Source organism: Falco punctatus (genome assembly GCF_963210335.1).
Source record: "Falco punctatus genome assembly, chromosome: 13".
NCBI classification, from domain to species: domain Eukaryota; kingdom Metazoa; phylum Chordata; class Aves; order Falconiformes; family Falconidae; genus Falco; species Falco punctatus.
In genome coordinates, this window is record NC_137593.1 from 443,252 (window position 1) to 469,454 (window position 26,203).

The following is a 26,203-nucleotide window of genomic DNA, read 5'->3' on the forward strand; positions in this document are numbered from 1 at the left end:
TGTTGCATTTAATGCCTATTATTGTCCATATAGAAGACAATGAACACTGGAAAGACAAAAAAGAGCAATTTTGTTAGGGTCAGGAAAGAGGAAATTTCCATGCTTTTTGTCACATGAGACTTTAAGAAGAGCCTAAAGCTAAATACTGCAGCTACTATTCGCTGGTTCTCTTGATAGTTAGTGGCCTTTATAAATGCAAAAATCCTACTTACACATTCAAGTAACTCATTTGCCCTTTTCTATGCCCTTCTTCCCTCCAGCAGTCTCTAACCTGGAATTTGTCTTCAGGTCTTGCAGTCAACATCCTGCAGCCTGAAATTCAAAAGAACTTGAAATTCGAATTACCATTGCATCTCAGTCTGGTTTGAGATCATTTGTGGTAATTTAGATGTGTTTTAAAAACAACAAGAATTTGGATAAATGTCTTACTGACTAGCACCACTACTTTAATAAAATGGAAATTGTACAGTTTACAGTGGAGGAAAGGAATTTCTGATATTATTTTGTTTATTTTAAAATTTAAGATGTTAATACAGGATCTTGATAACAAGAGTCATCTGAAGGGGAGTGCACTCTTAAAATACCAAATTGGTAAACCTCAATTCAGATACATGAAAGTTGAATTTTTAGTAACTCCTAAATCCCTGTTCAAATTTGGGAAGAACCTAGTGAGAAATTAATTGCTTATCACTTGTCCATTATTGTGCCAGCATGTTACTATTTCTATGACAGTATCACATAGCCTGACCAAAATGTAGCGCTCAGTACTCAACACAAAAAGAGACAGGCAGAGCCCTGGAGACTTCTATGTATCCACAGACAAGGCAGACTGATAGATGGGAGAGAAAAAAGGCACAAAGAAGGAAAAATAACTTGTACAAGGCCACACTGCAGACAAATACCAATTTAGGAGTAAGACTGAAGTTAAAATACTAATCCCCTGAACTTTTCCTACAGACTTCCACACAAACAGTTTCAATCTGGACTCCGATACTTGGGTAAATGCCCTATCTATTAGATCACACTGCTTCCCCAGGCTAGTTTTTAATCTCCAACAATAATCACCTAATGTTATTAAAGGCTAAGAAATTTGAACCCATGAACTCTAGATACCAATAAATAGTCCAACTCCCTTTGATAATTCATACAGCTTTCTTTTTAAAAACATTGTATTTTTAATGTTATCATTAGGGATTTTCAAATTTTTGAATTTACGTAGACAGCTATTAATACACATCTTTATATGCAAAAGCATACATCTCTAGATGTGAGCATGTGTGTGCCTGTGCAAACTCTGTTTAGGGTTTTTAATGTACAGCTTTTATCCTTGTCTGAATGATACACAGATTTAAGCGATGATTAAGTGGGAAGGACCACCTTTTGGCTATTTAAAATCATATAAACAAACAAACAGAACATTTTAGTACCATTTTCACTGGATACTTGCAGGCAGCCAGTGTTTTAGTTTTTATAGCTTACACTCTAGAGGAGCTTCTTTTTTGTCTTCTGTCATCTGTGATAGCGTATCTGCGCTCTCAGCCTCTGAGGCTGAGGTTTTGTAAAAGATCCATGTCTTTTGCATGACTGGCACGTGATTTTAAAGGCCATAATATGTAAATGCCACCTACAAGCAGTAGTAGTACCACAAGTGTGGAAATCCACTTACAGCTCTCATCGCTACTGAAAGTCTGTCAGGGGATCCTCCTAGTGAAATATGTAATGGTAGAAGGTGATGGAGTGTGGAAGAATGACACAAAATTCTCTGTCACACAGCATAGGAGCACTGAAAAGGAGCCTGCTGCCTTCACCACTGCCTGCTAAATCTGTCCTTGCCAGATCCTGAAAAAACGGGAACACGGACGCACAGACAGAAACCACGAGAGTCCCATGCAGCTGACACTCACAGAAACTCAAACTGGAGTCCTGTGGGAATTGAACTAACTGTAGCAGGTGTTTTTCTTGAAGGCAAAAAAGGAATATATACATGCTTGACACAATAAAAATATTGGTATGTTTGTGCCTGACATACTAGAATGTTGTTCAGCACTAAGTCAACCTTCCAAAACTATTATCAGTGTAATGTTGCCAAGGCCATTGTGTGAATTATTTGTCTGTATCTTGACTAACCTGGCTGTGGGCTGTAGCAATTTTTATACTTGACTTTTCAGAAACCTTTCTGGTTTGTTAGTTTATATTGTTCATTCTTGTTCCTCATCCTTTCCCTATTTTACTTTTTATTAATTTCCCTTTCTCCTTTGCTAGGCCACACTAAATGTCAGCCAAATAGCCCATTCCTCATTACATTTTATGTTACATTAAAATATACATATATACACAGTTCGCATATGGAGGGTTTAGCAAACAACTTTGAATCTGGGATTTAAAATTTCATAATTTCAAATGTTAATTTATTCTGAACAACAACAGTGACAAATTAATGGATTCTAAAATAGCATCTTTGCTATTTTAAATTTCAGACTTACCAAAATTAGGCGACCATTCTACTAACACATATTTTCATACACTAACATAATATAGTAGTTGTATAAAAATGAAGAGAAAATAACTTTTCATTTTGGTTTACTGTAAATTACATTTACAGATGCACAGGAGAAGCATCTCTTCTTACAGCCTAGCAGCTTACCCTTCAACAACCTACTGGTAGCTGTTCGATGTTGAAAAAAGTGTTACCTTATCTGTTATGGGTCTGTACACCTCTATGGTGGGAAAGAACTTCATCCCGCTAATAACGTATCAGTCTCCTTCCTATAATCATTTTGAAAGATCACTTACAGGGGTAGGTCTAGTATAGTAACTTCTGCCTCTGTTTTTAAGGGTCCTTTGCATGTTTTTAAAATGTCACTTCCTGAGGGAGACTTTTTTTGATTTCACGTTTTACTGAGATGAAACGCCACACACAAATCCAACAGTTGATCAGTAAGAATCTTCACAACTACCTTATATTGGAAATAAAATGTTAAATATATACAGTTTGGGGGAGATTGTGCCACCTTGCTCATGATAAACAGTTCTCCACAGACTGCCTTATTGACTGAAAAGTATCTGTTGGATTGTCTCACTCTTAACATTCTGCCATTCTGCATCTTTTCACTGATATGCCTATTTATCTGTGTGGGGACAGGTTTTTAAAATGTATTCCTGTCCAGAATAGCTTTATTATATGTTGTCCTGAATGTATTGAATTAATATGCCCAAATGCTTTCTGTTTGAAAACAAAGAAATTTTAAAAATCCATATTAAAAAATATCTCAAATTTTTACTATTTCCTGTAGCTAGTTATTCCTTGCCTTGGTGAAATTTTCCTCAAAGATTATCATCATCATTTATGTAAAATCTGTGCCACATACAATCCCAGCTGGTTCACCTCCCCACAGCTTTTACACTAACTTGAAAAAGACCCAGAACTCCTGCTGACCTCATTAGTGGTATAAACAGTAGTGCTGTATAATATATTGCATTATTGTACATCTTCAGCCATATGAAGCTGAAGCCATCATTCAGCCAATTTCCCTTGGCTATTTAATCCACCGTGGTCATGACTGATTGAAAAACTCCCAGACACATCCACATGCTGCCTGTTAAAATGAAACTTGAAGTTGCCAAAGCAGCATCGCCCTCTCAGCTCAAGTACAGAGTTCCGTTCTTTTATCAGACTCCACTTGGTTGACTCACAGAACAAGGAGCAATAGTTCCCAGGCTAATGGCAGGTTCAGGTCTAACACCTCACAGCCCATGCCAAAAATACACTTTCTCATGAACGTAAAACATTTCTTAGATTGAAATACAAAGTTCTAACATTGCAAATTAGTATTAAGTTGATAATACTCGTTTTTTGAGATCTTTTACTGCATATATTACATTTCCTCTCTAACATTTGTATATTTGAAACCATGCAGGGTGCAGGAAACAAAGGACCGCATGTTGGAAGGAATTTGTTTGGGAGGAAGTTTGGGGCATTGTCTTTATTCCCCCTTCAAAGGCAGGGTTGGACAGAAAAGATTAAGAGTGTAGATTCGATCACAGGGCTAATAAGATGGCAGCAAACAGAATATAAAGAATATGCTTTATCCTCCTGTGGGCACCTGGTAGAAGCTACTCCAGAAAGTGATGCCTGACAGACCTCATGTTGTATCAGGAGCGAAAACTCCTGTACAGCAGGAGGAAACCCAAGAATTACAAATGGAGTTCAAATGGGAATTGAAAATCATTAAGGAGCATAAAGCAAGCCACACAGACAGTTCACCATCTCCTAATGTATGCAGAATGAAGAAACTCTAGAAGGCAGACACTGAAGAATATGAGGATAGGAAATAATAAGGGATGAGCTAGTACACAGAGAAACAGAATCAAAAATAAGGTTCAAACTAGTGTAAAAAGAAGTAGGCAGAAGACAAAGTGCCAAGGAGGATGACAAGAAAAGCAAGTCTTGGCACACTGTATGCACACAGACATGGAAACCAAGGATGTTGCACACATAAGGAGAATTCACAAGGCACCACAGAACAGAAAGCAGAACAGATTGGGTGTAACCTGAGATTCTGGACTCGAAAGAGACTACCCATGTGTATGGCAATAGCTGAAGGGACAGTCCTCTACCCAGAGTATACCCAGAAAAGCGGAAGTTTGGTACTTGGCAGGGCAGAAACTGTGGGACATTGACCTGGGGCTAACAGAGAAAACCCCACTGGTTATCTTCTACATTTGGTCAAATGACACTACCAGATTCCCACTGAATTATAGCAATGCTCAAAGAAATGGAGAATTGGGTGATGATCAGAATTCTTTCCTCCATGAGAAGAAATGAGAAGGTGTCACAGGATAATCATGACAGAAAGTTCAAGTATGGAGACACAGACCATTTGAAATATCTGATTAATGGAAGATGCTAATAACATGAATGGTCACATCCAAACATCTCCTGCAGAAGTTTTCTGGAATTGGTGCTAGCACAGTAGTTGATAAGAACTTCAAATTAATGTTGGGGGTGGAAAAAAGTGGAAGGGCATTTGCTAAAGTTCGTGTAGTCAGCATGCCTGATAATAATGGATAAATTTAATGGATAAATTTACCACGGTGGCTCATGTCAGATTCAGAACTCTTTCCTAACATAAATGAGTCCCTACACTGTTAATGCAGTAGGTTTAAGCTCTGTTGAAGCCAAAGAAGTATTTGGTATGATGATATATTGGAAAATACTACTGAAAATAGATACAGAAGAGATGGATTAGCATGCAAAATTGCCAAATAAATCAGAACTTGGCTGAACTGTTTGCCCTTACAGGTAACAGCTGAACCAAAGGGAAGCTAATAGTGGGGATCTTCCATATGTTAGAACTGGTCTTAAAGCAGTTTGCAACCTGACAGCTGGCCAGGACAGGTTACTGGTACAGTGGCAAGGCACAACTGTTCAAACCAGGACCAGATTATCATACAGGAAAACCCTGATGACATTGGTGACTGTAATAACAGAAATGAGATACAACAGAAAGTTGACTTACGTATCAGGGATTTCTGAGATGAGCACCTGAAGACACCAAAGGTAGGCTCCTTATGGCCTAGGCTATGGCACCAGCAGTGCCTGGCCGGCAGGTCTGCGTGCGGCTCTGCTCGCTCGTCTCTAAGAGCGATTACTCGAACTGCGAGTCACGCAGAGTCAGGCTCTGGGAACGGCCATGGCAATTATGAGAAGTAGTTAGCAACCGGTTACCTTCGTGAGTATAGACCTGGGACTACAAGTTGGCTAGGAATTTAGGCTTGGAGATACGACGATTTTCATAACTGGCAGAGCGAATTTCTGGAATAACCTCCTACCGTGTCGGGGCAACTGCCACGCAACAGCTGACATAAAAGCACTAAACACCGTCAGCCGCCGCCCGAAACGGTTACGGACAGGGCCCTGGCCGCGATGCCGCGTTAACAGCCCTCCCGCAGGAGCTGGGCCGCGGCACCTCAGCGCGGGGAGGCGCGGGGCGGGGGCGGGCTCGTGCCTCAGGGCAGGCCGCAGGGAGGCTCGCGCGCCCAGCCGCCGCCGGGCCGCGCGCGGCCGGGCGGGACCAAGCTGGACGGTCCGCGGGGGGAGTGGGCGGGCGGCACATTCCAACCGGCCACCGCTCGCGCCGTGCTCCCCCTGCGCCGAGCGGCGGCGGGGCGTGACGTCACCACGCCGCAGCGTCGGGGGCGTGGCCGCGCCCTTCCCAGGGTGCAGCGCAGGAGAAGTTGAGCCCCATCTTGGGCAAAGGGAGCGGCAGTCGGAGCCCGCGCTCCCGGGGCCGGCGCCGCTGAAGCGCAGGGGGCCGCCCGCCGCAGGGCCGCCTCGCCTGCTCTTCCGCCGCGTCGCCGCAAGCGCCGGCCCGCCACCCGGGGGGGGGGGGGCTGGCCGCGGGGCTCGCCCGCGGGCTGGTTCCGAGCAGGATGCGCCTGGCGCTGGTCTCCAGGTAGAGCGCGGAGACAGGGCGCGGGGGGAGACGGGGCCGCCTGGGCCTCGCCCGGCCGCCGCGGGGCCCCTCGCGTGGGGCGGGCTGCGGGCCCGCGTCTGCGGCCGCTGCGCACGCCCGGGGCCCGCGCCGCGCAGCGGCCGGCAGGAAGCTGCAGGGCGCTTGGCCGGTCCCGCTGCGCTCAGAGCGGGGGCTGCGGCGGGGAGGAGGAGGCGGCGGCCGGCGTCCCGGCCGCGGGAGGAGGGCTGCGGACGGGGAGGAAGAGGAGGAGCCCCGCCGCCCCCCGCGCGGCCCGCGGCCTGGCAGCGGCAGCGCCGCGGCCCGCCCGCCCGCCGCAGGAAGCAGCCGGAGGATGTGCGGTGGCGCCGCGGGCCCCGTCGGCACGCCGTGACAGCCCGCCCCGGCCCCGTGCGCGCCGCGCCCCGGCCGGCGGAGACCGGCCCCGCGCAGGAAACATGTCCAAGATGCCGGCCAAGAAGAAGAGCTGCTTCCAGATCACCAGCGTGACCACTGCTCAGGTGGCCAGCAGCATCACCGAGGACACCGAGAGCCTGGACGACCCGGATGAGTCCCGCACTGAGGACGTGTCTTCTGAAATCTTTGACGTTTCCAGAGCCACCGACTATGGCCCCGAGGATGTCTGTGAGCGGAGCTCCTCAGAAGAGACGCTCAACAACGTGGGTGAGGCTGAAACTCCTGGCAACGTCTCTCCCAACCTCCTTTTGGATGGGCAGCTGGCTGTGGCTGCGGGTGGGGTAGCTGCGGCTCCGCCAGCTGTGGCCCCCAGCGGGGGGGCTGTGCACAAGAGCTCTGTGGCCCCCCTGTCAGCTACTGCCCCTGGCACTGCGGTGGCAGCTAGCAGCAGTGCTCCAACCGCCTTGCCCTCCACAGGGCTTTCTGCTTCTGCTGCTCTTGGGACGATGTCTCAGACAGTGGCTGCTGCATGCAGCTCACGCTTCAGGGTGATCAAGCTGGACCATGGTACAGGGGAGCCCTATAGGCGAGGACGATGGACGTGTATGGAGTATTATGACCGGGACTCGGATGGTGGTGGTGTCCTGGGCAGGACTGGAGATTGCATTAGGCACAGCAGCACCTTCGAGCAGGCTGCTCAAGAGAGGGACAGCGGCCTTGGTGCCACAGGAGGTTCCGTCGTGGTCTCAGCTGTGCCAGTGTCAGCCCATGGCCCTGATTCTGTAGCTGACAGTTCCCTGACTGCTGTGTCACAGCTGATCCAGACAGAGAAAATGAACCAGTCCTCTCTACAGCAACCTAATTTTGTCATTGGGCAACAACATCAGCTGCAACAACCCATAGGTGGGGCCATGCCTCAAAGTACTGCTCAGCCTATGTTTTCTGGGGCTTCGGTAGCAAATCAGCAAATGGTGGTGCCACAGCAATCGCAGCCACAGGTAAATACGCAGGGTGTTACACAGGCTGGACCCAATGGGAAAGGCATGGCACCTCCAAAAGTGACAGTAGGGCAGCCAAGCATTCCTGTGGCACAGCAGCAGGTGCAGCAGGCAAACATACCAGTGACTCAGCCTCAACAGTTTGCTTATTCTCAGTCCCAGATTCCACCAGTGCATCTACTGCCAACGCAACCTTCTGGTCAGACCGAATACATGCAGCACATGACAATTATGCAGTCTCAAGGAACTATTCAACAGGCTACTACAGGCTCTGTTCCAAGTACTGTGGCTTCCAACCTTCCTGTGGGGCAGGTGACCGGCCAAAATCCCTCACCTGTGGGAGCACCAGTGATGGGGGTGTCGGCGCAGCCTGGTGAAGCAGTTGGACAGGGATCGGGATTAATGCAGAGTGGCCAGACACAAGCTAGTCAGACTGCCGTTCCGAAAGCAGGAGGTGTGGTGCAGCAAGGCATTGGACATGCTGGGATTGTGCAACAGAAATCTGTGACTCAGCATCAAATGGGTGGAAGCAGTCAAGTGTCCGGAATGCCTGGTGCTCCCCATGCTGTGGTCTCTGGAGTTCAGAGCGTGCCTGCAGTTGTGCCCGGTACAAGTGTGCCTACTGTGTCTACCACCACTTCCGTTACTATGCCAAATGTCCCTGTTACACTAGTCCAGTCCCAGCTGACTAGCCATACTTCTGTCAGCAGAAGTACCGGTGTTGTCCAGCCACAGCATGTCGGACACTCATTAATGCAGGGCACGCCTAATGTACCTGCGAATCTGCCACAGTCAAACCTCGGACAGTTTCAGACCCAAGCTCAATCCTTAGTAGGCCAGATTGATGATACTAGAAGAAAATCAGAACCCCTACCTCAGCCACCACTTTCTCTTATAGCTGAAAATAAACCTCTTGTGAAGCCTCCCATTCCAGACACTCTAGCAAATCCTCTTCAGTTACCTGCAAGTACTCCTATGAACAGTCTTGCCAGCTCTGTATTTGGCATATCTATTCCTGTTGATGGTGATGAAGACAGGTATGAATTATTTTGTAATGCCATAAAAATACCTTTTCTTAAGGGGGGGGGGGAACCACCACTTTTGAGTTACTGTCAAGTTCATATTTTCAGAAATTTGTACTGAAATGTACTAGGGCTACTTGTTTTGTTGTTTTAAGAGTACAGAAGGTAGCAAAGTGTTTGGGCAAGCAGTGAACTGTACTTGTTCCTCTCAGGCTGCAAGTGTGATTACTGATCTCACTAAATGGGGCAGAAAGTAGCCTGAAAGCTGCTTAATGCACAAATAATATGACTACTTCCAAATCAAAGACTGAGAGCTATCCTTCTGCACCCAGTTGCTCAGCATGGGAGGAAGTCGGTTCTCTCCTTTCCCCTGAACACATTGTAAAATGATGGCTAGGTTAAGATGGTTTTATCAACGCCACTATGTTGCAGTGTTAAAAATAGAAGTGTATTGCTATTTGGGGCCGTCAGATGAGATATCTTGGAAAACTTCAAGGCTTATAAGACAGATTCTTGATTTTTGTCCTGCTGTTGGGTTTGCACCTTATCGGTAAGGAAAGTACTTGCATCTGTATGTGAATTTATATGCTCTTGCACAGTGAAAGCTCTACAGGGGATGATCCTTTGCATTGAAAAAAAACACCGCTTACTTGGGCAAAGATATAGATGCAATGGAAGGTACAACCTTATGACGACTCTCCTTTATGGGAAAGTAATTTGGAACTCTTAGTTGTAACAAAGGTGTGTAGTATGAGCAGACTCATCCAGGGGCCTGAGAGAGGAAGCATGTATGTGACTCTTGTTCCCACAGACTTGTCAGACTGCTCTGAAGGGTAGTGTGATGACTAGAAGTGTTCTTGAGTTGTTTGAGAGAAGACTTTCAGGCAAAGCAGTGTTTTCTTTCCAGTTATACTGGACTAGTGTAATTAACATTTACTGTTGGGATTACAGCAATTTGGAGGAATTAAATACATGTGGGGTTTATGTATTTGTATTTTTAAAACAGGAGTAACACCATTATGAAAAGGTCTAATGTGCTGAATTATCCTGTAAGTGTTCCCTCACCTTGGGAGAGTACTGGACTTCAAGATAGCACAGTCAGTGTTGCTCCAAGTGCCTTTTAGTAAAGCATCTGTGGCGACCGGGTTAGGGTGTAGCGGATGGAGAAGGTACCTCAAAGACAAATTAGTGTTTGGAGAGTTAAATCTGCAGTAATGTAGGTCTTGGGCTGAACTTTGACTAACACTGCGTTTGAGATAGTAACTGCTAATGCCTCTATCCAAGCAAAACCCGTGTTTTGGAGAGTTGTGCTAGTTCTGTTTAAACTGGTAAAAGACTTAAAAAGTTAAATGGTTAAAATTTTCTAGCAGTGGTGCCTACCTTAAGGGGATTGCTGACACAGCTGACAAACTCTTCTTTGTGCAAATAAGGTTAGATTTCAAGCTGGTACGGTTTTTTTTATAGCTCAGTATATTATCAGAAGATGATTTGCTTGTGTTTAATCATTCTGATGATTAAGGAGTCAGAAAGGAAGGAATGTGTTTTGCACTCATTTTGCATAGCTTCTAATACTTAATATTTATATAAATGATAGTAACAGACACTATAATCTGTGACACATGAATCACTTTATATAATAAAGGAAAAATTGTCCTACTTATTTCAACCTGTAGGCTACTAACTTTGTGATACACACTAGTGAGACAGTTTTTGGTACTGTTACCCTGAACAGTGAGTTTTTAAAGTTATTTTCATAGTTTTGTCTTTGAACTCGAGCCACCTTGCAGTATTGCTTCACAGGTGGTTTGTTTCTAAAAAAACTTCTACAGAAGCTTCAGCGATGAGAACTATGATTAAGATATAGGAAGGGACTCTAAATGCAGAGCACTTTTTGACATACCATATTACGATGTTTGGTAGAGAAACTTAACTTGTGGTTATCTGAAAAGAAACGTGTACTACTTGGTTGTCCGCTTCTGTGCTGGGTGATAAAACCTTGACATTTGCTGAAATGGTACACTAAGCAAGGAGCTACATGGCATGTGAGGGTCTCTCCTGGCTTGGAATAGCTTTCTTTAGTGGTGGTACTGATAAGCAATAAAAACTTACTTTAAATAGGCCTAGACTTTGTACAAAGTAGGAGCTGCATGCAGGGCTAGTAGATTAAGTATATTCTTTGCTCCCCTCAAACAGTAGCCTGACTTCCACTGATTTCACAGAAAAAGGAGAAAATGAAAACCTAGTAGCTTGTTAAGGCTGTTTTACCACTTTGTTTTTATTTGCTTTACACATTGAGAAGGCTTTATTATAAAACTCTCTCCTGCTTGTCTTCTGTCCTCTTCTTGCTCCTGCTTTTTTTCCCCTCTCTCCTGCCATTTAAATTGTGTCTTGACTCCCATGGGCTTATGCCCAGCTGCTTTATCTGCTGAAATCAGTGGTGAAATAGTTAATGAAGACCTTCAAGTGTTTAACAGGCTGAGTATTGACAATGATAAAACTAATAGGGTGCAGAGGGAGTTCATGCATTCTGAGTCACTATTTTAGGCTGCCTGCAGGTTCAGGAAGTTAATGCTTGGTTTTGTTTAGAGTTTATTTTGTGATCATAAGAGCTAGAATTTGATGGAAAGCGTTTCTCCCTTTTATCTTAATATTAATATGTAATATACCCAGGAAGGGAGGGGGGAGGGGGTGGTCAGTGTGTAGGCAGGTATCCATGTTTCTTCTGACACCTTCAATTGTATTTAAATTATGAAGCTTACATACTTGAAGCCTAACAAACTTGTGTAGATCATTCTCCTATAGTAATCTTCTAAAATAATGATTCATCAAGGAATACTGTACAGCTCTAAATAACTTGAATTTGTCTAGGAAGTCATTCAACATTATGAATATGAAGAGGAGCTGTTTTAAAAGTAACATAGTTTAGGATGGGAGTTCTTTGAAAACAATGTGAGAAATACATTGTGTGAGATGGAGAGGTCTGATATAAAAAGCTGGTCAGTTCCCATCTTTCTGAAAAAAGTTCTTTGTATTATTGCTATCTTATGATCTGCTGTTTTGAAATGAACTGTAGATAGATGTGGAGACATAAGGTTATGTTGCCTGATATGTAGATAGATGTATAGAACTATGTATCTATAGATGTAGAACTGACTTTTTGCAAGACCTTGCCTCAAAACCTTTAATTTCTTGTTTTGATACTCCAGTACACTTTTACAGTAGTCTAGCCAAAACTGTGGTTTCTTGCATTGACCTCATGAATAATGAAGAATCAATTAATCAAAAAAATCTTACCTGGAGGGAAAAAGAGGATGGGTAGGTGGTCCAAAAGAATTTTAAAAAAACCCAACCCCAAACAAAAAACACCAAGAAAAAATGTTTGGCATGTCACACCTTCCTTTAAAAAACAAAGCTGTGTTTTTTTCAGTTGATGTGTCTAAATTGCTAAGCTCTTAAAAAAGAGACATGTGTTTTGTAGAAGTTATGAAAAATCTACAGCATAACACAGTTTTAATATCTTTTCCTCTCTGAATGTGGCTACAAGTAGAATAAACTGCAATAGCATTCAAGGATGGGGGAAGTATTAATCTTATTGAGGCAGCTGTGAATATTGCAATCCATTTTGAATTTGGAGTCTGACAGATGCTACAGAAACACAAGTAGAACTGGATCTCAAAATTGCCCTGAGTCTCATTGGTTGAACTTAAGCAGCAGTACTGATTATTTTGGATGGAGGGTAGTTAGAGTACCTGAGTGGATTTCAGGATCAGTGTATGCCAGTTTCTCTACTCACCTTTATGCCCGTGTATACACAAATTTGTAGTTCACAAGTGTAATATTCCAGCTGGCTTAATAACTTTGTTGGCTCTTGGGGGAGAAGAAATATGTTGTCTCTGTTAAAAGAATGTTACTGAGAAAGCTTGTTCAAACCTCCTACACGTTTGGCAGACTTTTGGGACAAAATATTACTAGGCATGTTGGAAAAGGAGCAGATTATAGATCATTTTCCAGAGATAGCTGACCAGCTTGAACTGTGCAGGCTGTATTCCAGAAACGCTAATGAATGGCTGCAATTGTGAACTGTCAACTACAGCAGCTAAACTGTTGAAAACCTGATTGTGCAGACCTCTTTGCAGCATGTATCTCTGCTCAGCTAAATCATGTATTTGTATAGTGCACTAACTGTTGATAAAATTGAGCTCTTGAGACCATGTTCATACTATAAGGGTGAAACCAGGCATGGGCATTAATGTAACTTTGATAAGGATATCCTTATGTATTGCCCTAGATGCATATTTCATTGTACTTCTAAAGAAAAAAGAAAGTATTCTGCAAATATGTGACAGTAAGCAATACTCGAATTGTATCATTATTATTGAATACTGTCAGTTTCTTTGCTTTTGCTTATAAACCTAGTATACTGAGATTTGAGCTCTACTGCAACTGCGGACTTTAATGTTTTCAGCTCTCCTCCTGAAGGATTTATGTTTATGAGTGTTTGTAGAAGCAGGTGAGAATGAAACATGGACAGACATGCTCCAGAGCCGTGAGTGCCTTCAGTTTGATGGCCAGAACTGCAGCATTGGAAAAACATTCAGATAGGACTTTTGAGGTGAACGTTACAGTTGGTGATAACTAAATGATGGTGAATGCAAACAAAACTCCAGTTAGTTGTGTTCACTTCTTGCTGTACTTTGTATAACAAAAATTACAAAAGGTAACTCCAGCACCACACCAGCCTATAGATTATGGAAAACCTGTCCTGTGCATTCATTTTTTGAGTATTACAGGATATGTAAACAGAAAAATGTAGTTGCTCATTTGACAGTGCTGTTTCCCAGTTTAAACGTTAAGTTGCTTTCATTAAGGAGTAGTCAATACATTCTTTAATGAGCTGTGCTTCAGATGAGATAGTTATTAAAAGGGGGAATGGAGGGAAATGCTTGGAGAAAAAAAAAGTATACCAGCTCTGATATAAATAGTTCTCTGTACCTTGTACTCCTAAGTATTCTGCTCAGCTGCTGTGTGTTACTTTTTTTTTCTGCTCCCCTATAGAAGAATGCAAGTGTTCCATAGTTGGCTTATTTGTGAATGCTGTCTTGTATGGTAGGAACAGCACACGTTTCATGGAAGCTTTTAAAACTTCTTTTTTTAAAAGTTTAAAGCTGAATATTTAGGTTCTTAGAGCAGGCAGGACTACTGAACTACTGTCACACTATGGAAGAGCTGAAATTTCTCTCAGGCTGTGTATTTTTAGATGAGGTGCTGATAATCTTTTATGACTTCAGGTGACACGGTAGTAGAAGGTTGTTCCCTGTTACTGCACTGGGTACTTGATTATTGGCCTGTTGCATTTTGAGGCTATATACACATCTTTCAGTTTTAAAGCTGGTGATTGGCGGTTTCTGTTCCTTATGGAAAATGCAAACCTTGTTCGTGCTTTCTGTGTGTCAGCAATGATTCCATAAGAAACTTCTGTGAGATTCCTGCTAAAGTACAACTGTTACAGTTCTGGTGGATAAATCTAGATTGTCAGCCACAGGTGTCTGCTTTTATTCCTATATTTGACAAAGTGTAAAGATAGAAGTATTTATAGTAACTGCTAAAGCTACTGTCTTCTGAGAAGATTCTCCAGACATAAAAGGTCATTTGAAGTGCAATGTAAGGTTGTCTCTTCATTCCACTTCTTGAGAATTCCTCTATCTTTAAACTTCATTTTATAAATACAAGTGTGTATTGAGTGCTAGTAAATTCTTTGCTTTATGGGATCATCTATTTTTACTCATGTAGGGTAGGTAGGTGAGTTATTCAGCCACATGACAGACAGCTGGATCCTTGTCTTAATTTTATTTTGCATGACAAAAAAATTATTCCACAAGAGTTTTTGTATATATCTATTCTTCCTTTGAAGCTGGGAGTAATACATTTGTATCATGACAGCTTGCTTGAATGCTTTTAACAGTGCAGTGAGAAGGTAGAAATATTAATTAGTACCATAGAGCGGTGTCAGCTGTCTATCACAGTGACAACTGGCATGTTTGTCTAGTACTTTCTAAATGTTAAAAACTGAAATAGGGGGGTCTCTGTCAATAACAGAAACCAGTCACATTGCTGACTGCTGAGGTTGGAAGGGAGCTCTGGAGGTCATCATCTCCAGCCCCCTGCTCACCCAGGACCACGTCCAGATGGCTTCTGAATGCCTCCAAGGAGGGAGACTCCATCCCCTCCCCGGGCAGCCCGTGCCAGGGCTCGGGCACCCGCACAGTGATGACGACAAAGTGTTCCCTGATGTTCGCAGGGAACCTCGTGTGTGTCAGTTTGTGCCCGTCGCCTCTGGTCCTGGCACTGGGCGCTGGTGGGAAGAGCCTGGCCCCGTCTTCTGTGCACCCTCCCTGCAGGAGGATGTAATAAACCATCCCATTCATGGTCTAGGTTCTAATAACTTTTTTAAAAGCCGTTTAATTTAAAATGTTTGCTAATAGATGTTTTCTTGACCAATGTCACATAAGTAAGGACAGATAGAATTTGGCTGAGTCTGCTTGAATCTGTTTTCTCAGTTTGCTTTTTTCCTACAGATGTTGAAATATTTTGTTGTCAGAAAACCAGGAACCACTTGTACTTACAGGTAACTGGAATATCTGAAACTGCTGTGCTGCAACTTAGTGGAAAAGAAAAAAATCTCATTTTGGGGCCATTTTCTTTGAAGATGAATATTCAAGTCAGCTGTTCCACTGTGCAAGGCCACCTTCACCAGTAATGACAAGCAGCTTTCCCTTTCATCAGTAGGTTTGAGGATATAGAGCTTTGTGGGCAAAGCACACAGTAGGAACCTAATCCTCTACAGTAACATGTTCATATGTATTAATAAATGCCTTTTTCTTTTACCAGCCAAGTTGTGTAAAAGTCAGTAATTGTAAGAGTTTTGACATCTCCGGATTTTTTGATGGATAATGCAATATTAGCAAATGTGAATCCCTTGAATTCAGAAATATGGAATTTGTAGGGTTTTACTACTTCCTTTTACCCAGTGTATTAGGGTCTGCTTTTTGAATGAATGCATTCCAAGTTTGCTCTCTTGAATGGAATAATTTGCATAAGAATAATATGGCACAGTGATTGTAACTGGCAAATTGCAATAGATGCTGAAGGTTCTGTCCCTTGTGAGGTAAAGTTCAAGATGTTTGTTGAAACCATGTAACTTATTTTCAGTAAGTCTTTTTTATTTATTTTTTTTTAAGCTTGTCTCAATTAATCCAAACATGGATAATATTGATGGGCCTTTCTGTGTGTTTTGGGTCTGGCTGAGCCCCACAGCAGCCCCCATAGCGCCGTGCTTGCACTGGTAGCTAGAAGGGTGCTGGTAACACACCAGTGTTCTGACTGCTGCTGAGCAGGGCTCGCACAGCATCCAGGCTGTCTCTCCAGCCTTCTCCCACCTCTCACCAGTAGGCTGGGGGTGGGCAAGGTCTTGGGAGGGGGCACAGCTAGGACAGCTGAGCCAAAGTGACCAGTGGAATGTTCCATACCATATGACATCTGCTCAGATATAAAAGCTAAGAGAAAAGGAGGTTGGGGCATTTGTTATTTGCAACGTTTGTCAACGTTTGTCTTCTGGAGCAACCGCTACATGTACAGAAGCTGTGCTTCCTGGGATAGTGGCTGAACACTGCCTGCTGATGGGAAGCAGAGAATAACATCTTCTGTTTTCCTTCACTTCTGCTCATGTGTGACTTCTGCTATTGCTTCATTAAACTGCCTTTATCTTCATTCCCCCCCCCCGCCTTCTGCTGAGGAGGGGACTGATAGAGCGGGTTGGTGGGCAGCTGGCTTACAGCGAGGGCCAACCCACCACGCTGTGGCTTTTCTTGAAAGCTTCTTAATACTGGTAAGAATCCCTGACTGGGTCCAGCAAAGGCTTTCTGTTTAAGTGTATCAACTTCTAATCTACAGTTGTTTCTCTTTGAAGGTGTGATCTATTGTGGTTTTTTTCTTGAAGCTAAGCTGTACATCAAGTGAACTACATTGTCTTGTACTCTCCCTGCAGGAACTGGAGGTTAACTTTATCCAGTGAAAGACAAGTCATTAGTATGAGAAATCTTACAGTTGTTACGTGTTTTGATTTGAGAACAAAATCACTCAGATTAGTCCGTACACAGTCTGTAGGATTATGTAATTAAAATTCAGCCTGACTGACAACCATGACAGCCTTCACAAAACAGCCTTGCTTTATTAGCACACAGTGTTTTAATAAGCATATCTGTGGTGCTGCTGTCTGCAGGGAGGGAGAGCACAAAGAGCGTTGGTTACCTGGCTGGAACAGAAGCACTAGTCAGGAGTGAACCAATTGTGCACTGTGTCTGGCTTTGGAAAGCAGGAACACAGGATGTAGAGGATGGAAAAGATAATCAGCAAGTCCTGAATGACCTGAAAGCTGTTGTGATTACAGGATTGTCTACAATACAGCACTCCTGAGGTTTGGGGACCACTTTCTGGGACCCAAGAAAATTGAACCCTAGAGTTTTGAGTTGCAGCTGTTGAAATCAGATGGAAGAGGTTTAGAAGTTGAGCGTTTGTGCTGTTCTTTTGATGATTAGTATCAAATAGTCATATCAGAATTTACTATTCGAACTCTTCAGCAAAGCTCCTTCAGAAATAGTGAATGATTATTACCTACACAGGTAATTTTATTTTAATTAATAAAATTATTACTGACTAGTGTTGTTTAGTTACATCTCAAGGCAAGGTGCTGCTGTTTTATTGATCCAAGGCTCTGTGAACAGGAAACATTATGTCCTTCTGGCCTCATTAATTTTCACCAGTATATGTAAACTGTAATAGAGACTTGGACTCAGGCTTTCAAAAAACGTAACAAAATCAAGGGAAACATCTCGTTCTTCATGTTCCTATGCTCTACTGATTTAGTGTCTACCAGAGACCTGAAAGGCAGAAACGACAAAGTGATGTTAATCAGAGAAGGATTCGAACTGTTAATAGCAAAACTTGGTAGACTGAAGTTAGTGACTAGGTGTGGCTCCCCCTGAAACATCTAGGCTGGATATCTTCTGTAAAGCAACTCTTTTTGAAATGCCTGTGTTACAGAATGTTTTTATGCTAGCTGTTCTGTGAAGTGTATAGTAGAAGAAACTATCTTGATTTTACAGCTAGGAGCTTTGTAATTTGCAGAAGACTTGTTGCTAAATCATTGTAACCTGTTGAAGCGAGTTTGAATTTAATACTGTGTCAAAATCTTTTCTTGTTTTTTTAGACCAGATTTTCATAGTCAGTATTCAAATTCTTTGGTGTAGGGGGAGAAAACTTTCTGCTATTTTATCAGATAATGATAAAGTGTAAAAGTGAGGCTAGGTCAGCTTTTGTCTCACAAATCAGTATCACGTGAGGTCTGTTGGTTCTGTAATGGTATGAAATGGTGTAGTGCATCTGCTCTGATTTGGTAGAGGACTGTTAAAGGCCTTGAGCATGTTTTAAAAGGCAGTGGTGAGTCAAGTATAAAAATGTTTTCTACAACCATTCAGTACTAGGAGGAGAGAAGAAACTGTTGGCATCCCTCCCGTATAGCTGAGGAGAATAGTGGTTGTCCTCAGGCAAGGGCTTGTGGTGATACCAGTGACTGCTCTTTGTTAAGGGTGGGCTGGAACATTTCAGAAGTGTCTGACTGTTGCTCACTAAATACTCGGATTATTTGCTACATCCCTCTGGTCTGACCATTAATGTTGATCTAACCTGCTCAGTCCGTGCTTCATTCTCATGACCAATTTTTGTAAAAGTGGTTTTATTCTTTTCCCTAGCATTCATAGGGACTGAAGAATGTTACTGGTCTCTTTTCTAGAGAGCCAAGCCCACAGGGCAGGGGAAAGCCGATGCCAGCATCTCAACAGAGCAAGCAAGTGATCAATGAAAGGCCGCTGCCAGACTTTCGTAACCTCTGCAGTCGAGACAGTCATCTCTCATTCACTTCTCAGAGACTTCTAGTCAGTGCAGAAGATTATTTTCCAAAATCCTCTTTTGAGGCAAGGCAAAGAAAGTATGGGCTCTGGTCTTTGCTATGGAAAGGAGGATGCAACTCTGGTACCAAAGTCTAGTTCTTTCTTTTCTGATACTTGAAAACCAAACATCAGGAGTTTTAATATGCAGCTAGCGGAAATGGAGCTGCTGATGTCAAGACTTCCCTGTCATGTTCCAGGTGATGTGTGCTGCTTTAGTTGTCTCAGTAGAAGGTGATTTTCATAGTTTCTGAAAGTGTTGGGTGGGAGTGCGTAGTTTGTTTGAAAGCAGCTGAAACTTGAGTGCTGGTGCTACTGGCACTATTGTGTGGTACGTCTGGCTGTTGCTGTTAAGCGTGTCCTATTTTGGTCATTCTTAGCACTTAAATTTGTGTATCTTGATTTTCCAGGGGAGATCAGATCTATACAGTGTGCTTTCTCTCCGCTGTATGGTATTTTCATTTAGAAGTAGCCTGTGACCCCTTTAAAACCCATTGTGCTAGTTGAGAGCTGCTATGCCAGAAACGGTCATGTGGGCCGCTGAGTTACACTCCTGTCATCTGTAGATAGAATGCACCTAAAACTGAATGTAACAATGTCTAATTATTGCTGGTTTTTCAGGATATGTTTTTCAAGTGTAATGTATTTAAGGAACTACGTGAACAGAATATGTAAACACAAAACTTGAGAGCTTTCTTCTTGAGGGTTTGTTCCTTAAGTTATGCTTACAGGCATGTTACACAGACTTCCCCACATTCAGTCTTCGTTAATTCTCTCCTGCAAAGCTTTGTACTCCAGTTACTCTGTTTTGTAGGTGAAGTCTTACGAAATAAAGCTGGTTCAGAGTTGCTGTTGCATTAAATAGAAGGTGATATAAATTTAAAAAAGTAAAATGTCTTTTAAAAGAAGAGGAACAGAGAAGGAATTCTGTTACTAGTGTAAACATAATCTGGAAATGTCATAAGCTTTACTGGGAGTTTCCTGATAAGCTATGATCAAGTCACTGCAAAACCCCTGGTTCAGGACTTCAGTAAACCGCACTAGGTGTTTTAATTTGGATATCAGCTATAATCAGTCTTTATTGCAGGTCATAGCTAGTAACCTAGTTAAACACAGCCTTTTATTGGTGATTGGTAGGACATACAACAAAAAACTAACTGAGGTTTGAAATGCTTCTGGGTAATAATACCTCCAATTTTCTATAAACTTCAGAAACTAGCGAGGGATTTATTTGCTGTCCTTTAGTGCATATCAGATTGGGCAGTTGATGGCTCTACCTTCCTTTTTTTTTTTTTTTTTTTTTTAATGCCTCGATTCCTTATTGACCACCACAGTAAGAACACATCCATATACGCTGATAGTCTGATCTTACTTGGGACCGTGCTTACTTATGCAGTCCCTTGACTGTTAAATAATAATTCTGATGCAGATTAAAGGCTAAATACATTTATTTGCTGACTTCATCCTTAGGCTGGTTTTGAGACACTTATTTCTTAAAATCTTTAGGTCACTTTTGACAATGTAGAAATGTAGATGTACAAAGTAACATACTAACATCTTTTCTTTGATAAATGTGGCTGAAGAACACAGTTTACAGGCATGTTACCAGGCTCCTGTAGCTTTCTGTGCAAAGGATAGGAGACTAGAAGCTTGCGGTTGAATTCCCTGTTCTGTTGATCACTGTATGATTAATGACCTTATTTCTAAGACTAGGAACACCAGAATAATGGATATTTTACTGATTCTTTCTAATCTTAAACTCGGTGCTTCAGTATGAGCTTTGTCTGCAGCTAAGAAGGATTTTGTTTCAGAATGGTCATTTCTCACTTTCCACCAAAAAAAGACATGAACTTTGCAACTGAATGGAAAGGCAGTTTGATTTCAAAGTATAAACCAGCCTCTTTCTTTACTACTTTCTTTTCCATTTGATAGTTGAATTTGGTCCCTATAGGAGTTGATCCTGTTCGAAGGCAGAACTTCTGCCTTAAAGTTCTTGCTAGCAGTGTCCTGAATTATCAAAGAATTGTGAAAGATGGGCCTGTGGGCTGCTCTGGAGACTTAAGGGCCTGAAATCTGCTGGAACAGTAACAGCTTGATCTCTTCTAGAATGACAAGTGGGGAAATCCTACCACTTCTGTAAGAAGTCTTTTCTAGTCCTTGCTGTTTTATGTGTAAAACAATTCTGAGGTGCAGTTTAAACTTTCTTTGCTGCAATTAAACCCTGTAATGTTTGTGCTGTGCTTATATCTAACAGGTATGAGAATGAGTTTTCTTCTCCTCTGCAGATACTTTAAACTGTGTGAAGCCTGTAACTTGTCTCTTTCATCTCTTTCAAATGCTTAATTTTTCTACTTAGGGATTCTGATTATTGGAAAAAAAAATCATCAAGTATGACATATCTTCTAGTGGTCTTACCTGGACTTCAGTATGCTTTTGGAGAGCTGGTATGAAAAACTGGTTGTGAAATCTAAGTAAAGGCTCAGAAAGGCTGAGTAGAACAAGACTTCAGTTAGTATGTGTACTTTCTGTGCAGGAGGAGTATTGCAAGTTTGACACCTTTGCAAGTTTTTTATTTTTTAACTTCTGTTTAAATAAATTCTCTTCTGTGGAATTGCAGTCACCTACTCGTTCCATGTTTTGTACTTGTGCAGCTGATTATTGCTACCAGAGCATAATACTTCATGCTTATCCTTATTGAATTGCATCCTTTTTATTTCAGACTATTGCTCCAATTGGGCAAGATCTTCCTGAATTCTATTCCTGCTGTCCAGAGTGCTTGCAGATCATCTGCAGGTATAAAGATAGTCTGTACTCCACTGTCCAAGTCATGGATTAAAGTATCCTATAACACACTCGGAGGAGACCCCTGGAGAGCTCTGTTTGATGCATCCTTCCACTGAACCATTGGAGAGCCGCGTGTGCAGAGTAGTTATCAATGGTGGACCCGCTTTGTATAAACCGTGTTCTTACTGATGAAAATGTCATGCAAGATGGCATTAAAAGTTCTACTATTATAACGTGATCCCATCTTCTGTGTGTTTTCTATGAGGCCTGTTAGGCCATCCATGTTGGCTTGCTGCTGTCTAGGTAATAATAAATAGGTGGTTCTGCTCTGCTTTGGTTTTCCTCTGAGGTATTGAGCACAGGTTGTCTGACCTGTTATTTTCATGTTCTTCAAAGACAGGTGCTTAGGCCTTTTTAATCTTCTGGATCATTCCTGTTCTCAAAGTTAATGAAAATAATAGTTGGTGATACTGAGAGAGAGAACTGAAGTGGTCTAGTATGATTTTTTTTGTTGTTGTTTTGCCACCTGGGGGGAGGGGGGGGAGAGTGGGGGGGAGGGTGGTATTCTTTATGTGTTCTTCCATTTGTTGGCCTTAATTGCTGATGTTGGTCAGTAGTTTGAAGATTGAAACATTGTTCATGACATCACTGAAGCTGATGTTACTATTCCTCCTTCAAAGGTAGTAGCTAGAAAAAAAGACATCTGTTCAGCAGCCTCCGTGTGCCAAACTGATACTCAGTACTTCCAAAGCCAGTATCATTATTTAAACTAAAAGGCGTTTATCTGTATACTTGAAAATTTGCCAGTATTCATGGTTTCTAGCAAAGCAGAGCTCTAGAATAAAATTTGTATCTGGCGTGTACTTGCTCTGATTAATGGCAGTGGGAGAATACTCTTTCAAATATGAGGTAAGACTTTGGATATGGTTTAGACTTCCCTTTTAAAGGGACAACTTGAAGTTTCAAGTATTCGGAGAACTGAATAAATTCTTATCCTTTAAATTTAGATCAAATTTTTGTTGCATAAAAACCGGTTATGGCTTCTAACAACAGAGTGTGTTTGTGAATATCGACATTTGTGAGCTTTTAAAGGAAATAAGTATGGTATGTGTTGTAGGACTTTATAGAAACATGGAGACATTTTTTACCAATCGAGATACAGTTTGAATGTTTAAACGTGCTAAGCTAGTTGTCTGTTGTAGTCTCTGGGACTGGAATTGAGCCTCTCTATCCTTGGGAATACCTGTTCTCCTCTCAACAGAGATCGAGGAGGAGAGGTGCGTGGTGTACCTCCCATGGAAGAGGAGGTGGGCGCTTATTCTCTGGTTCAGTGACAGGGACGTCGCCTTTCTGGACAGCTCTTGGCCCACTGTGTCAACAATGGGAGTCTTAGTCTCTCAGACCCAGCCAGCTGCTGGAGAGGAGACCTGAGGAGTCTGCTTTTCTGGTCCAGGCTGTCTCTGCGTCCAGTTATGGCAGTGTCAATAGGACTTCTGGTGTTTCAGCTGTGGCATGGCAGCAGCAGGCTATAGGTTATGCTACTTCTGTAAGTGGTTTTCTTAATTGCTTCTGCAAACTGAAAGGAGTTTTTAGTAATTCTCTGACCTGTTACTATTTGATGTGGTTAAAAATAGATGCTTCAACAGTCTGAAACTCAATTGCTTTAGTTCAGACCTGCACATTAGGCAATATTCATGCTACCTCTGTGGATTTGCTTTTCCTGTTTAGGGAGCACACCCCCCCACACACACACACACCCCCAGTTAACATCTTGCTACAGAGTAGAAAATAGTCTCTCAATTGTCTGAAGTAATGCAAAAGCAATTTCAACAGCAGGGGGTCAACTGAGAATTTAATGAGGACAGCTTTCTCATACCTTTCCAGATACTTGCTTAAGAATAGTACAAGAATATATAGCGTATAGGGTATCAGTATAAAAATAGACCGTATGAAATACATGCCGTGTGGTTATAAACCACAACTTCTTATAGCTAACAATAACAACAGCGTTTTATATGCTGCAAGTAAATTTATCTTGGAAGTTAAATGACTTTCTATTTCCAGTCACTTTCTGAGGAAGAGATTTTTTACATACTCCTCACAGACAACTGAATTAGAAAGAAGAGCTTGGGCCTCCTCCTTCCCTTCAACAAAGGAATGCTTTCTTGGCCTGCAGATGCCAGTTGCTTTCCATATGTTAAGTCCCTGTGTTACTTAAATGTGCTTTAGTTATTGTGTTGCTCTTCCTATAATTAGTTGTATTTAATTGTCACTCAACAGTGCAACACTTACAAAAACGTATGTAATGCCAATATAAGAGCACGATGCTTACCAGCTTGATCAAGCAACTTCTGTAGCAGGCCTTAAGCTAAATTCCAGACTTGAATTAGGTGGGGGGGGTTTTTTGAAGGATGGAGTGGTGAAGGTGGGAGGAGGAGTGACAAGTACTTTAAATAAGCAATTCCTGATCATTGCTGATGCACAGGTGTTGTTATCCTTGTGAGGTTTTTGTTGTATACCTGCCATGGGAATCGTATTACTTCAGAGAGTGTTTTGTTATAGTGCTGCTTCTGTCATTGTTTGGGGTTTTTTAGTTCTGTGAGATCAACTCCACTATACAGTAATTGTACTTAAATGGAAATTACTGAATAATTGAAGACAGATGTTTTAAGAAGTATTCTTGCCATAAACCTAGAAAAGTAATAGATGCTTGTGCTTCTAATGTTGGTATAAACTTCTCATTTTAAAACTGGCTTTAAAAGGAATTTGAACTAATACTAACTTTTCTGAAGATTTTTCAGTTAAGCTGTTGCATTCTTCTCTAGGGCTGGCACAGCTATACTAGCATAAGGATGAAGCGCAATATTGATAAAAGCAGTTTCTAAGCTTAAGTAGAATGCTCTGGTACAGCCACTAGCAGCAGAGAATTTTGTCTTTGTGCTTCACTCAGTATCTTGTAAACAGTAAGTGTTCAAATGACACTTTGGAGAATTAAGATATTTAAATTGCACTCTTGGTATAGTTGCTATCTATGGGGCAAATGTGTGCTGAACAGGGAGGGTCAGGCTGTCTCAGGGGTTTGGCAGTGGTGACGGGGTTTGTGCCGTAGTGTCCAGTTTTCAGCAAGGTTACTGGAGCTTGTGCTGAAGGCTTGTGAGACCCGTGGTGGTAGCTGAAGCACTCTGGTTTGCTGCTTGGCAAGGCCCCTCCAAGCAACAGTTGCCCTGTTGCAGGGGAGCCGTGAGGATGACTGACAACCGCTTACAAAGTCAGCAATGTTTTAGATTCCACTTTTCAATTTTACCTTGATCTGGTTTTCAGTTATAACTTAATGTGTTGTAGCTTGAATGTGGCGTGTTTAGCTCTGACTTCTAGGTTCCCTTGGAGAACTCATGTGTTTTGAATATAGAGTGCTAAGTAAACTAGAAATATTAGGTACTGTTTGCAGAGACATTTGTGAAATATGAAAAAGGCATCATTTGAATTTAGGCATGTATAGCATTAGAGCGGTATACAGCTTACCTATACAAGACTGTTGGCATGACATAATATGTTTCATTAATGGCTTTACAGTTTACAGTCATCTTTTTATGGTAGCAGCTTGAAATAGCATGAAAATCAGTAGGGCTAGAGATATTTTTTTTAATCAGTATGTCCTTAATGGAAACTCATAGAAACAACAATTATACTATTCTTTAGGCATTCTGTGACTTCTGTAAACTTTTGAACATAAATTTAACCTGTCTGGATGTCTAATTTACTTTGTAATTCGGGTTAAATAAGACAGTTAGTATTTGTATTACATACCCATTTTCAGTATGTCTGTCTGATTCTTGGATCTCATAGGAATCCGTCAGCTGCATTCTACCAAGCGTTCCATTTCAACAAGTTACGTGAGTCAAAGACCTTCTGGGATAGGTATGAATGCTTAAGTATGGAATGCATACATGTTGAGGTATGCATGAACAGCTTTGCTCTATGCAAGTTTCTTGTCATTTTTGTTTGCACAGAACCGCTGCTTATGTTTTGAACTCCATATTGGGCTTTTGCAGCCTGAAGGTGTAAAAACAGTCACAGAAGTGAAGTATTTGTACTGAAAATTAAAGCTAAATAGATCTAAAATATGTGACATGACAGTTTTTTCCTCCTTCCATTATGCATGTATCTCATACATAATGTGTAAGCTGAAAGAGTTTAATGCTAGTCAGCTACTAGCTGACCTTCACTAAAATATTTACAGCTTCCTTTTCAAAAAAAAAAAAAAAGGAAACTGGCATTGTGGCTATTGAGTCCTAGATCTAAAAACAAGTTCTGAAAATGTTACATTTAAAAACAATTTTGGCAGTTAAAATCTTTGGTCTCAAAACCAGGAAAGGAAGCTTTCTGGCTTGCTTTTATTCTGCTTAAGTAAAGGTAGATGGGGAATAAACAACTGTGACAAGATACAAGGACAAAGTAAGTCTACTAAGTTAGCATTGAACTCATGGAGAGAAACTGCTATGAAGTGCAACAAAGTCATATCTATTACA

The 26,203-nt window shown here is 41.9% G+C and overlaps 1 protein-coding gene across 8 annotated transcripts in view; it reads left to right on the forward strand.

Moving 5' to 3' along the window:
- Positions 1–6,202: 6,202 nt before the first annotated feature.
- Positions 6,203–26,203, forward strand: part of TSC22D2 (TSC22 domain family member 2) — a 38,187-nt gene continuing 18,186 nt past the window's right edge. The window contains exons 1-3 of one of the 8 annotated variants that reach the window (XR_013931803.1): positions 6,254–8,904; positions 18,737–19,090; positions 21,610–21,721. Coding sequence is in view for 7 of the 8 variants with exons in the window: in XM_080410197.1 (XP_080266323.1) it covers positions 6,911–8,904; positions 21,610–21,683; positions 25,521–25,606 (2,154 nt within the window). In the remaining variant the exon portion in view is untranslated. The other 7 variants (XM_080410196.1, XM_080410197.1, XM_080410194.1 and 4 more) reach the window with 7 other exon arrangements.